The following is a 14849-nucleotide window of genomic DNA, read 5'->3' as shown; positions in this document are numbered from 1 at the left end:
AAACAGCAGTGCAACTGTATTTTTATGTAGTGTCAGTTCAGTCAAATTAAGATTATCGGGTGATAAATAGGAAGCTGTTAATAAAATCCTTGAATTGGTTCTCTTACCTGTATTCCAGGTCATGCTCTCCGCACTCATCCCTCTCCCTGCCTGGCCTTAGCCTCACCTCCTTCTTTGTATGTACCCACTGGTGGCAGTTGTATATCTACCCCAGGAGGTAGTGATGGTCAGATGAGGGGGTTTGGGAGATTGCTGCTTCAGGCACTCAGCTGCCATCTTTTTCCGGTAGGTAGAGGAGACTTCCTCTTGAATAAACAAGGGACTGTCCTCCAGCCTCAGGCAGCAGGGATGGCTTGCCTCTCATAACTGAGAGCACTAATAGAATATTGGACAACACAGGTTTTTGAATTATGATTGCTTTGAATGAACTCTTTCACACTTCATCCTTGATCTAACCTTATCTTGTAGCAATGACCTTAGAGATGAGTTAACTGAAGCCTGGAAAGATTGTTATGATGTGGGTAGTACATTTAATGATGGGTGAAGTTTGAAGGGATTCTTGTGATACGTGCTGTTTTTTTTCCTCCTGGAGTTGAGATCCCAGGAGCCCCCAGAAATCTTCCAACATGGAGAAATGTTGGGGCACTCCGTTATATAGTTTATAGTACCTTTCCCTGAGGTTTATCGAAGAATAGCTGGGTCAGATCAAATGAGTCCCCTGGTTTCTACTTGCTGTTTGCAGTTGGGGGCAAGCACTGTGGCCTTTTGAGTCTGTAGCCATATTCAGGTCACTAATCATATGTCATTGCCCTTCAGATTATTGGTCTTTACTTATTAAATTAAAATGTATGAAAAATAGTTAACAATTCTCTTGTGATGGAATATCCTTTTTCTGGATTATGTGTTTTTCATGTTTTGAAAAAAAAAAAAGGGAACGGGAGGGGAGAAAACGGGTCATTGGCTTTGAACCCTGATGATTAAAGGTAAGTGAATATTTAATGTCAGTCACTTGATTATTGTTACTGTCTTTGTTAGTATCTGAAAGTAAACATAGAAAAGCCTTTCAGTTGTGTTTAATGTGTATGTGAAATTCAAGATGCTAACTTGAAATTTTCCCCTTCTCTATTTTGAATGATAGGTACGTTCTATGGATGAACTGAATCATGATTTTCAAGCACTTGCTCTGGAGGGAAGAGCGATGGGAGAGGTAAGTGAACTGGTGTGTCAGAAAAATGGGACTGTTTTTAAGGGAAGTTTGGAGCTGTCTTTCATCAAATGTGTCTGAATTTAGTCTCCAGAAGTATGTGCTTGCTTTTCCTTGTTGCCATCCTCATGATAGAAGTGGGATATTGCAGAATTTTACCAAAATGATCTCATTATAGGAAGAATGGTAATCTTACCCTAATGTCTTAAAAACAAAACAAAGCAACCAAAACATGAGCACAAATTATTGATGATTATATTAACCAGTCAGTTGTAAATTGAGGCTTTAAATTTTACAAAATAATTTTTTATACATCAGATGTCCTTACTTTTGTCTCATTATCCAGTTGCTAGGTTCTTTTTACAGTGGAAGGGAGTCTTAGATTGGCTGCTAATCAGAACATGTTGATAACCTATTTTTAGAGTAGTGCCATTTTCTGAGGAGGTTGTTTAGAGCTCCATTATGAAGAGGAAATTGTTAGATTTCTGGTGAAATAATTCCAGAAGGTAAAGGCCTCAGTCAGTCCTCCCTTACCTACACAGAATTACAGAACAAGAATTTTGGTTTGTTTATAATGTTTAAAATTTGCAAGAACAAAATTTACTGTCACCCAAACATGGATAGGGAAGAGTGCCATAATTCTAAAAGAAATGGGAGTATAAAGTACAACTGACTTCTGGTGATTCTAGTTGTTGACAATAAGAATGTATTGGTGATAAGGTAGAACATATAGTTTGAATTAATAGAGGTATGCTAGGTTCTCAAGCTGGGGGCATATGCTTGTGGTTCTCTTGTTCTGGAGAGTAACTGTAGGTTTTTTCCGTCTGTTTTATTTTTTGCATATCTAATATTTAATAGCTCCCACATCTATTTTAATGTTTTAAAGGAGGGAGAATAGCTGTATTCTGGATTCTCTTTTATACCAATCATTAAATACATTTTTTCTTTGATTTAGCAGATATTCTTTGATCTAGGCACTGTGCTAGGTTCTGAGGATTCAAAATTAAGGTAATTCTTCTTCTGATTTGTAGTAAATATTCATTGACTGCCTTTGTGGTTAGGCATTAGCTAAACTCTTTTGGTGGTTTTGGTTTTGAGAGTCTTGCTTCCTGTGTTAAAAGATTTTGTTTCCAACTTTTCTGAATCATCTTGTGGTTGGAGTCCCAGTGTCCTGTCATCTTGGATTATGGGTTTTGGGTCTGTTCTTGTTTTTCCCCTAGAGCTTTAAGAGAAGATAGGTAGGTGGCTTTATGTCTCCTGTACCTGCCTGATATCATTAAAATAGTGCACAGTAATAAACCTTATATGGTTATTGGGGAAGAGATTTTTCTCAATTAGCTTGTGGAGCAAAAAAAAATTTTTTTTAAAGATTTTATTCATTTATTTGAGAGAGAACAAGAGAGAGCACATGAGACGGGGGAGGGTCAGAGGGAGAAGCAGACTCCCCGCCGAGCAGGGAGCCGGATGCGGGACTTAATCCAGGGACTCCAGGATCATGACCTGAGCCGAAGGCAGTCGCCCAACCAACTGAGCCACCCAGGCACCCTGGAGCAAAATTTGAACAGAAAGTTAACAGATGAATCAGATACTAAGTATAGAGGGGAAACCATGTTTATCTTGTGATTTTAGCCTGGTCTACTCTACCAAAAATCTAATCCCAGATTTTAAAAATTAATTATACAAAATAAAGGAATGCCGTTTGCTATTTTGTACACAATACTTTATAATCTCTAAAGGCTTAAGTCTAATTGAAGAATAGTGAACAAAATTGAGTAGAAAGTTGATTTTATTTAAATGGCGAAAATAATATTTTTAAGTCATTTTTCCCTTCCAAAAATGCCTTTTCCCCCACAAGGTTTCCAAACCTCACTCTTCTTATTTTTGTTAGAAATGTTATTTTTTTGGTATCCATATATAATTCCTCAGACCTGGATGTAGGCATATGTAGATAACCAAAGTATATTCCAGCAGTAATGCAGTGTTACTCTTCCTTCTGCATTCCTCATTATTTATTCATAGAGTAATAATAATTACCATTTGCTGGCCATGTATTCCATAGGTTCTAAGGGGTCTGCATGCATTGTCTCATCAATAACTCTATCAGGATGGATCTATTATCCAGATAAAGAAATAGGCTGAGATATATGAATTAATTTGCCCAAGATCACATATGATGGATTTTGGGATTCTGACCTGGTTTCCTCTCCAGAGCATGTTTCCTTAGAGTATATGAAGCCAATACTTGTAAAATGATTGATGGTAAAAATCTCATCTTGGTGAGCTGTATAAAAATTGATGTTTTGGGGGAGGATTTAAAAAAATGCCTAATATGCGTCCCTCCCAAAATACAGATACTGAAGTTATTTAAAATTTTAAAAAAAATTTTTAATTATTAATTTTAATTTTTAATTATTTATTTTTTAAAATAGACTTTATTTTTAAAAAATATTTTATTTATTTATTTGACAGAGAGCAATAGCGAGAGCAGGAACACAAGCAGGGGGAGTGGGAGAGGGAGAAGCAGGCCTCCCACCGAGCAGGGAGCCTGATGGCAGGGCTTGATCCCAGGACCCTGGGATCATGACCTGAGCTGAAGTCAGATACTTAACGACTGAGCCACCCAGGTGCCCCTAATTTAATTTTTTAAAAGATTTTATTTATTTATTTGAGAGCGATAGAGATAGAAAGAGCACAAGCAGGGGGAGAGAAGCAGACTCCCCGCTGAGCTGGGAGCCTGATGCAGGGCTTGATCCCAGGACCTAGAGATCATGACCTGAGTCGAAGGCAGATGCTTAACCGACTGAGCCACTGAGGCGCCCCAGAAGTTATTTTTTTCAATTAATATTTATTTATTTAAAGATTTTATTTATTTATTTGACAGAGAGATAGAGAGCACAAGTAGGCAGAGCGGCAGGCAGAGGGAGAGGGAGAAGCAGGCTTGCCGCAGAGCAGGGAGCCCAATGCGGGGCTTGATCCCAGGACCCTGGGATGACCCGAACCAAAGGCAGATGCTTAACCAAGTGAGCCACCCAGGCACCCTGGAAGTTATTTTTTTTTATTTTTTATTTTTTAAAGATTTTATTTATTTGACAGAGAGAGACACAGCGAGAGAGGGAACAAAAGCAGGGGGAGTGGGAGAGGGAGAAGCAGGCTTCCCGCAGAGCAAGGAGTCCGATGCGGAGCTCGATCCCAGGACCCTGGGACCATGACCCGAGCCGAAGGCATACGCCTAATGGCTGAGCCACCCAGGTGCCCCTGGAAGTTTTTTTTTTTTAAAGCAAACTCTACCCCAGTGTGGGGCTGGAACTCATGACCCTGAAGATCTAGAGTCACAAGCTCTACTGACTGAGCCAGCCAGGTGCCCGTACTTTTTAAATTTTATTTTATTTTTTAAAAGATTTTACTCATTTATTTATTTGAGAGAGAGGGTGGGCGTGAAGCTGGGAGAGGAGCAGAGGGAGAGAGACAAACCTGAGATCATGACCTGAACTGAAATCAAGGGTCAGATGCTGACCCTTGATTAACTGAGCCACCAAGGCACCCCATTGGTACCCCTATTTTTTGGAAGCATAACCTACTGTTTAGGCACAAAGGAGACAAACTAAGTATAGAGTGAGGTTTCTGTACTCAAGGAGCTACTCTGTAGCTAGTCAAGGAGGCAGTGAATACGAATGACAACAAAAAGAATGTATAGTGTTTCCTATATATGGTTCGAATTTAGGGAAGGGAGTGATCAGTATCGGCCAGACTAGTTTGTGATTACTTGAATGGAAGTTAAAGTGTAAGACTTGGGAAACATTTTCTGGTTTAGTTAGGATCTGCAGAGGTGCAGGATGGGAGGATTTTTTTTTTTTTTTTTTTTTTTTTTAAGATTTTCTTATTAGGGAGAGGGAGAGCATCCTCAAGTGGACTCCCCCATGAGTGTCGAGCCGGTCATGGGGCTCCATCCCAGGACCCTGAGATCATGACCTGAGCCGAAACCAAGTTAGATGCTTATGGACCTGATTGAGCCACCCAGGCTCCCTGAGAACGTGTTTTTGTTTTTGTTTTTGTTTTGCAGCGTTACAAGGGAGAACAGCAAAAGAGAAATGAAGAATTAATAAGCTTTTATAATATAAGCACAGCTTCTAATTAGTTTAACTTCATTAAATTTCCTTCCCTTTAAGCAATGAAACATCTCTGGGAGAGGGGATGTGTATAAATATAGTCTTTACCCATATGAACACTAAAATTTGAAGTAAATTGCATTGACTTTTCAGCCAGCCACAGTGTATTTTTGCTACACTTACTACATGTGTATTGGTGTGGGTGTGTATGTGTGCTTGCACTTGTGTGAGTCTTCATTAGGGTAAACAATACCTGTATCAAGAATGTGTGAATCTTTAGAATTGAAAGAGAATTGGCTCCATTCAGAGTAATTGATCTCTGGTAAAGTTAGTGCTGCTTGGCTCTTGTTAACATTTTTTTTTCATCAAAGCCAATACTAGCCTCTTGGTGTCACTTTGCAAAATTTAGAGCATTTTTTTAAAAAATTTGAAATCTTGCTAAGAAGTGGCTACTTAAAACATCTCAAACCTTGCTGGTTGTCTGAAGTACAGTTGTTCTTAGCCGAAGGACTCAAAATGCAAGTAAATGCAAGTGCTTTACTTGCCTCTTATTCTTGAAAGTCAACATAAAAAAGGAGATAGTAAAATGTCTTAGGAGTAGGGCCAGAAATTATTTTCAAATATTTTAGCTAGGGGTGCCTGGGTGGCTCAGTCGTTAAGCATCTGCCTTCGGGCTCAGGTCATGATCCCAGGGTCCTGGGATTGAGCCCCGCATCGGACTCCCTGCTCAGCGGGAAGCCTGCTTCTCCCTCTCCCACTCCCCCTGCTTGTGTTCCCTCTCTCACTGTCTCTCTCTGTCAAATAAATAAATAAAATCTTTAAAAACAAAAACCAAAAGAACACAAATATTTTAGCTAGTCTCCTTGCTGGTCACTTTCATTCAACTTAAAGTTGTAGTCCTGAAATTTTTTTTTTTTAAAGATTTTATTTATTTATTTGAGAGAGAGAGAGAATGAGAGACAGAGAGCATGAGAGGGAGGAGGGTCAGAGGGAGAAGCAGACTCCCTGCCAAGCAGGGAGCCCAATGCGGGACTTGATCCTGGGACTCCAGGATCATGACCTGAGCCGAAGGCAGTTGCTTAACCAACTGAGCCGCCCAGGCGCCCTGTAGTCCTGAAAATTTAAAGGCACATTTTGGAGGAGCTTTTTAAATTTATATATGAAAAGATGAGCCTGTTAGTTGAATATTTAAGAGTGTATCTTTGTAGTACTGAGGAAGGCTCACTAACCTTGGGTTACTGGACTTGGTTTCTGCATTGGTTTGGTTTAGGATCTTGTAGGACTTATTTGCTCCACCTGGGGGAGGGCAGCAGCGTTACTACTTTCTGTGTCCTAAAAAAGGATGGATTTGCCAAGGGCAGAGCTGTTGGCAGAAAAGGCACCTTCTGCTGCATAATTGGTTTTCTAATTTTTAAAAACTGAGGACTTTTTCTGTTTAAGATTCCTTAATGTTTTACATGTAGGAAACTTGACCACTTTCAGGGACGTTAAGATAGTAGTGATTATTTCAGGAATAAATGGAATGTAGATATGTGGCCCTTCATCTTTGTTTTAGAAAACTGAAGCGATAGAAAAATTTAGAATAGACAAGTTTGTAAACCTGATGAAGGAGATCTGGCAAGTACCCTTGTATGTGGGGACATAATGAATCCTATCTTGTTCCCTGGAAGTAGAATAAGGTGAGATATATTTTAAATAAAGCTACAGATTCTCATTAGACATTACATAGGCATTCTCTCTGTAAGTGTAAAATAGCAGAATGGCTATTAGAGGGAGGGATTTCGTAGTGATTTGGAGAGCTGGAGAGATCCTCACTCAAAGAAAGGTATACCTTGGCGATAGAGCTCTCTCTGGACCCGAACTCTGAAGCCACCGTCCAGCCGTGGCTTAGACGTTCATCTTCTTTGGACTTTGCTTTTTCCCATCTGAAGACAAAGGTATTGGACTAGTTTCCCAGGACTCTTTCAAGTCTAAGATTTTGGAGTTTGTCCTTATTTCTCTATCTTTAAAAAGATAGAAAAGAGAACAGTTCTACTTTTTCTAGGATATGCCAGAGAGCATCTAAAAGATGTCTTTTTAGATTGTGTTCCCCCTTGTGATGCTGAGGTTCTGTAACTTGTCACTGGGTTTTCTAAGTGACTCATTCACCAGTCTGCACCTGTCTAAGGCACTGAAGTGTCTGTCTCTAAGGGCTTCTGGGTGCTAATTTTGAAATGAGGGCAGGTGGAAACACGATGTGGATACCAAGTCTGTTAAGTTCTTTTCCACATCTTTCCATCATGGCAAACAGAATGGCTTGTGGAATTGGAGGCTTTTTGGCTGGCTAAAAGTACTTTTAGGATTTACAGCCTAAGAAGGGCTACCTTACACTGGCAGCTTCTTGTACCTAGAGTCCCATAAGAGTAACTCAGTTGACTCCAAAATGGATTGAATTTTGGAAAGGAGATATTGTCTGCCAGCAAAATCATGCATCCTTTCTTGCAGAAAAGGGAAGAAAAATTAATAAAGCCTTTGATGTATTAATGTAAAAACAGCTGACCAGTGTAATGAATCCTTTTTTCCTCAAAATGTACCTTTGAGTATGGACAGGAATGGTAAATCTGCCTAGTTCCTTGAACTTTGTATTGATACCATTTGGTTGTTGGGCATTTTTGGCATCTTGCTATTGTAATGTTTACTTCAGAGAAAACATAGCTAGCCAGACAGGTGATCTGGAGGAATGAGATCTTAGTTCATAACTTTCTTGTATTAGATTAGTGACTGTGTGTTAGAGATGAAGGGACCTTTTAAAGAATATTGTTTGGGGAAGTTCCTGGGATCCTTAATAGTTTTGGGATTGCGCATTTTGAAGAACAAGATAGAAGAAAGTGTCTTCTAACTTTGAGAATGTGGATGCATCTGACGTTTGGAACCTGGTTCTGAATTCTGTCCCGTCACTTTGAGACCTGTTTGGAACCCCACTCATTCCAATATCTGCCTTCTATCCTATATTGGGATGACTAGACAGACCTACCATTGTATATGTTGAGCTGTCTTGCAGTGTTTGAATGCAGGAAAACATGTTCTTTTGCAGCAGGATATAACTTATCCACATACTTAGTCTCTCTTCATTAAATTTCTCCCCTTTTACCCTCCTTTGGCTAAAATGTGTTCCTTCTTTTCATCCACATCACTATGCTTTATTTGAGGGTAAGCCAACTAAAGAACTACAATAATGCATTAACACTTTTTTTTTTTTAAAGATTTTATTTATTTATTTGAGAGAGAGAGAGAGCATGAGAGGGGTGAGGGTCAGAGGGAGAAGCAGACTCCCTGCTGAGCAGGGAGCCTGATGCGGGCCTCGATCCTGGGACTCCAGGATCATGACCTGAGCCGAAGGCAGTCGCTTAACCAACTGAGCCACCCAGGCGCCCGCATTAACACTTTTTAAGATACTTTGGCATTGATTTCATTGCCTATGTGAATGTCCCAACAGATTTTTGGGAGATATTTGTACCATGGTTTTTACATGAGGAAAATGAGTACCAAGGTCAAGTGACTCCAGCTAAGGTCATGAGTATTCAAGATGTGGATTTGACTCCCAAGTTCTATTTTGTTAGGCTCAGGAATAATAATAGCTGCAATATATTGAGCATATATGATTTTCCAGGTGCTTTGCTAACCACTTTATATACATTATAGTTTTCACAGGGGTCCTGCAGTGTTATGATGTCCTTTAATAGACCAGGCAAAAAGGGATTAGAGAGGTTGAACTCACATCTTTGTCACTCCAAATCTTGGGTTTTTCTGTTATTTATTTCTGCATGTCCAGAGTCTACCCATTATTTAAAATCTAGAGTGAACAGCTCCTCTATAAAATCTTTCTTCCTCTAACCAACCAGAAAGCTATGGAGAGGAATTCAAGTAGCAAGTTATTTGTGTCATTCTTATGGCCCTAGTTTATTTTATATGTAGTGATTTGTGTAAATGTTTTCTATTTCCTTGCACATAAGTTTGTTGAGGGCAGGGGCTTCAGCCAATAACATACTTTGTAAATAGTGGCTGCCTAATATATGGTGTTGAACGAATCTTACACACATACTTTTTTTCTAAGCATGGATTCCTCTTTATTTTCTCTTTTATTCCAGAAGTTGATATTGCCCTCCCTTTAAGGGACCTTAGTTCAATTCAGTAAATATTTATTGCCTGTATTCTTTATTCAGATTACTTTTCCATCCCGAGGGATATGGGGTTGTGAAGGGGAAGATGAAGAACTAACAAAACTGAAAAGCCTCTATTCATTCACCCTTCTCTGCATATTTTTACATTTTCAAACTATTTGATTATTACTTTTGCTAAGACGAGTACATAAGATGAATAGTAAATCAGCAATGCTGTTACCATCCAAGTTGAATCTGATATAAGGGATTTATTATAGAGGATCTTTTGTTTAATATAGTTGTAACTAGATCAATGGGACACTTTCTCTGGGCCATCTGCTGAGACATGGAAATACCCTCATTATATATACACAACCAGACATAATAGTGTTAGAAAAGAGGAATTACTTTTGTTGTTATATTTCTTGTTCAAGTGTGTATTAAACAGTATTGTGTGTAATTCTCTCTTCCACTATTATTTTGCTGATGAGGATCCAGAATTAACCAATTAATCCGTGTCTCTTGATTGATTAATGCAGTCTGTGATTCTCATTATAGGAAAGCATGTAGAGGAAGTAATTTTCTGTATCAGTCTTCCTGGTATACATAGTAGTCATATCTATGAAATTTTCATCTCCTGGAGTGCATGAAAAGGGAACTTATCCATATCTGGTACACTGAGATCTTTGTCTTGTCAAATTCAATAATTAAAAATGCCCGGAGGCTGACTGGGTATGTGGGTGGGTTTAAGTATTTGCTCCCATCTTGAGGCAAAGGACTCTCTCTTCTCTTAGTTCAGCTGTTTCCTGCTTTGCGGATATGAGGTGGGTAGGTCATGAAGCAAATCTAGATGTTTTCATGGTTTTATTCATGAACTTTACAGGTTTCCTAAGTGATCTGGAGGCTTATCTTTTGCACATTGGGCTCTTACGTGCTACTGCAGGAATCACTTATATAATGATTGAGTCTAGACCTAGTGTAACATATGAATGTGGTTATGTTATAGGTCAAACCATATAGTTTATACGTGTACGAAAGCAAACGACCTTATCTGTAGGTAACCTATAGATAGCTACCTATAGGTAGCCAAGGTAACATAGTCCTCTGTTCCCTTACATCTGTTCCTTTGTCCTGCAGAAAAGCCTAGTTCACCCTGGCATTTCTTCATTTTCTGAACATAGTTTACTGTCAGTCTGTCAAGTTTTACAAGAGAACAGAGAAAAGTCTCTTTTGGCCCTGTTCCAATAATTTGAATGGGGAAGGTATACAGAATTTTACTTTCATTGGATTGGTGAAAAGGTGTGCAGCTTGGTTTGGAGCTTGCCCCAGGGTAATTTATCACAAAAGAACATGGAGATTGAGGTGCTAATGGTATCTCTGAATTTTTTTATGTAAGTGTGACCAGTGTTCTGTGTGTGTTTCATTTCCCACGTGAAGTCATTCACAGTGATTGTGTTCTCTGTGTGGTCAAGAACTGCTGTGCTCCTTTGAAGGGTGCACTGTGGAGTTCAGTCATCAGTTGAACTGACTGCAATTCTGTCTAACCTGTGGTTGTCCTAAAATTTTAGATTTACCAAATTCTTATGTCTACTTGATTGGTCTTTTTGCTCATACTGTTCCCCAGCAACCCACCATGGATCTTCAGGGCATTCTAAAAACTTTAACTTGTGAACTTAAACTCGGAATACCATGTTTGTATATACTGGGGTCCTGTTTTCATCTAGACTTTGCACTCAGTTGACTCTGCAGAGTAGATTTCTGGTTAAAAGAATTTCAGTGATAGACTTGCTTATGCATAACTTACATCATTCTTGATCATCATAATGGGCTGCGAATCCTCATTTTTGAAATTACATAGTTTTGTTTTTTTATTATTTTATTTTGTTTTTATTTATTTGAGAGAGAGCAGAGCATGCAAGAAAGAACATGAGTTGTGGGGGGAGGGGCAGAGGGAGAAGGAGAAGCAGACTCCCCGTTGAGCAGGGAGGCTGCATATGTGGGACTCAATCCCAGGACCCTAGGATTGTGACCTGAGCAGACCCTTAACTGACTGAGCCACCCAGGCGCCCCAGTTTTTTTTTTTTTTTAAATGCTTTGAAAGCTGAGAGAGGCATCTAAGCAGCCATTTATACCTTCCTTGCCCCATTACCACAGATCCCCTCTCTTACTGTTTCATGCCTAGTTACTGCAGTGACCTCTTCGCTTAGCTTCTCAGCATCCATTTAAGTTGCCCTCACCCCATTTTATGGAGGAATGTCAGATTAATTTTCTGAACTTAATTTTTATGATGTTACTTCCCGTTGCTGCCTGTTGGATTAAGAGCCCAGTGCTTTGGTGACCCACGAAGCCTCACTGGTCACTGGACTAATTGCCTTTTCTCCCTCTCCTTACTGCTTCCCTGTCCTGCTGTCCAGACTCCTTTCTTCTTGGTGGGCATGTGTCCCACCTGCTTTTCTTTCTTTCTGTCTTTGCTCTTTGTGGAGAATCCTTCCCACTCTTCTCGCTCTGAACTCTCCCCCTCCTCTGTGGCAGTCCTGACCAGTCCTGTTGCCAGTGTAGTGTTCCTTTCTTCATCTGAAGTAGGTGGTGAAGTTTAACAGTCTGAAGCACTGTATGCTTCTCTTAAAATGGAAGCCTTAGAGCTATATCACTTTGACTCCTGATAGGTTTTTTTTTTTTTAGTTTTCTCTTTGGGTGAAGTGTGTATTTTACTACTTTTATTTCTAATTTCTAGTAGTGGCTACGACAGGCTGTGCATTTCAGGGCCTGTTCAAGTAATGCTTTACTTTTTGACATCAGTATTTCAGATGCTGAAACTCTTGAAATTTTTCAGTAGCCAGAAAAGCAGTAGTGGTTTTCCAGATGTGAGAGAGAAGGTCAAATTTTACCTCATATTGGCCAGGCCTAAGTGATTTATGTCATTTCATCCTTAGGGGTGGGAGTGTTTCTAAAGGATGTTAGATGTAGCTATTGAGCATGCTTATGAAAAGTGCTTGATAGCTGGAAAATATTTTTCAAAAAACCTGTTAATTTTATATACCACATAATTATAATTATGCAAAATATTAAACTTTTCTTTATTTAAAAGGAGTCCATTAAATTTTAACCACAAGAGATATTAAGAGAACATTAATGTGGAAATTTGTTTTCAGTAGTGAGCATCTTGACACCTAGATGAACAGCTTAAGCCATAATTACTAGGTGCCAGGTTCTGAATCTGCCTGGTAGAAAAATGTGAAAAACTTATACCAAATATTGATTCTTAGGTTTTTTTTTTTTTTTTTTGATTTGAATGTAATGGAGAGGACAAAAATGTTTTTTGTTTTTTTTTTTTAAAGATTTTATTTATTTGACAGAGAGATAGAGAGAGAGAACAAGTACGCAGAGAGGCAGGCAGAGGGAGAGGGAGAAGCAGGCTCCCCGCTGAGCAGGGAGCCCGATGCGGGGCTCGATCCCAGGACCCTGGGATCATGACCCGAGCCGGAGGCAGCTGCTTAACCGACTGAGCCACCCAGGCGCCCCGAGGGCAAAAATGTTTTAACATTTAAAAATAGGCATAACTGATTAAAAAGAATGCAGGGCACTTCCTTAATTAGTAGATACATAAACAGGAAGTTTGAATTGAGAAGATCCTATTCCTTAACTGAAACTGAAAGAGAAAATATACTTTTTTTTTTTTTAAAAGATTTTATTTACTTATTTGAGAGAGAGCGAGCAAGAGAGAGAGCACGACTGGTGGTGGGGTGGAGGTGCAGAGGGGCAGAGGGAGAGGGAGAAGCAGACTCCCCGCTGAGCAGGGAGCCCAGTGCGGGGCTCCATCCCAGGACCCTGGGATCATGACCTGAGCTGAAGGCAGATGCTTAACCGACTGAGCCACCCAGGCACCCCTATATTTATTTTTAATTAAAAAAATAACTGGCTTGTGATTAAACCATTGAACACATTCAACATTCCTTATGTAAGCTACAGTTTTCAGAGTGGATTAGATGTTATTATCTGCTTGCTTAGAAATACTTGAACCATACGGTGAGCTCTCTCCTTAAAATTGCCACTAACTTTTGTTACTGTGAAATTAGGTTGAAGTGAAGAGTGTCTGCTTAAGAGAAAATGCCTTATTTGTAGTGAATTCCATACCACTATAATCTCAATTTTTATTTGTAGAAAATCAGTTCTAAATCATAAAAGTATATTATTTTTTTTTTAAAGTATATTATATTTTGTAGCAAATCATTCATAATCCCACCACACCAATAAACACCTATTTCAGTTTTTATTTTTCTTTACGGTCTTGATCCAAAAGGGAAGGGTACACAAGGAGAAGTAGTCTTTACACATGCAATTTTGTATTTTACTTTTTTAAAAGTTAGTATTTTTTTGTAAACATTACATATAGTCGTCATGGCTCTTTTGGGTGAGCTTCCATTGTTGTACCACAGCTACCTTGGTGAACATTTAGCTTGCTCCCAACTAAGAGTTTTTGCTCTTAGACTTTGAATGTAGAGGTTTTTTTTTCCTTTTGAATTGTCTTTTTGCTGTTGTTGAGATAAATTCTCAGGAACGAATGTTGACTCTTGATGTATTTATTTTCTGAACCCTTTCCCAAAGAATTGTCCTAAGAGTGAATGGATGTACCTTTTTTAAAAAAAGTCTTGTAAAGTATGTTGATGTATACTTTTATATTTAAACTGTTTCTTGTTAAAGCTTTTTTAATGACTTAATGAGTGTAGTTCGTAGTATTTATGAAAGCACTTTGTGTACTGTCTCACTTGATATCACAACAACCCTTTATGGCATGGGGGGGTGGGATTAGGTAAATCCCTAGGGCATTAAGCTTTTGAGAAGGGATTTCTGAAAATTATACAATTGTCATACATCAGAACTCTGCCTAGAACATGTGACTGTCAGTGGTTACCAACTATACTTTATTTCAGTCAGTTCTGAGTGGTCCTTTCTTTGAGTTGATGTCAAATTCTATTTTAATGCAATGAGAATGTAATGAGAATATGTACTAAGAGATTAAGAAATTTGGGAGGGGATTGTATCTTTTTTCTTTTTTTTTTAAATAGCTTTATTGAAATATTATGCACATACCATGCAATTCACCCATTTGAAGTGTACAATTCAATATTTTTTGTATATTCACAGAGTTGTGCAACCATCACCACAATCACTTTTTTTAAAAAATTTTTTTATTGTTATGTTAATCCCCATACATTACATCATTAGTTTTAGATGTAGTATTCCATGATTCATTGTTTGTGCATAACACCCAGTGCTCCATGCAAAACGTGTCCTCCTCAATACCCATCACCAGGCTAACCCATCCTCCCACCCCCCTCCCCTCTAGAACCCTCAGTTTGTTTTTCAGAGTCCATTGTCTCTCATGGTTCGTCTACCCCT

General features: G+C 38.9%; 1 protein-coding gene across 6 annotated transcripts in view; it reads left to right on the top strand.

The window, feature by feature from the left end:
- Positions 1–1083: 1083 nt before the first annotated feature.
- Positions 1084–14849, top strand: part of PUM1 (pumilio RNA binding family member 1) — a 49643-nt gene continuing 35877 nt past the window's right edge. For 4 of the 6 annotated variants that reach the window (XM_081817931.1, XM_081817930.1, XM_081817929.1 and 1 more), the window contains exon 1: positions 1084–1207. In XM_081817931.1, coding sequence (XP_081674057.1) covers positions 1148–1207 — 60 coding nt within the window. In that variant the 5' untranslated portion in view covers positions 1084–1147. The remainder of the gene's footprint in view (positions 1208–14849) is intronic. The other 2 variants (XM_081817932.1, XM_081817928.1) reach the window with 2 other exon arrangements.

The sequence above is a fragment of the Leptonychotes weddellii genome, chromosome 4, assembly GCF_054177405.1.
Source record: "Leptonychotes weddellii isolate Sample4059 chromosome 4, ASM5417740v2, whole genome shotgun sequence".
Classification (NCBI taxonomy): Eukaryota; Metazoa; Chordata; class Mammalia; order Carnivora; family Phocidae; genus Leptonychotes; species Leptonychotes weddellii.
This window is presented reverse-complemented; position numbering and strand designations above follow the sequence as displayed.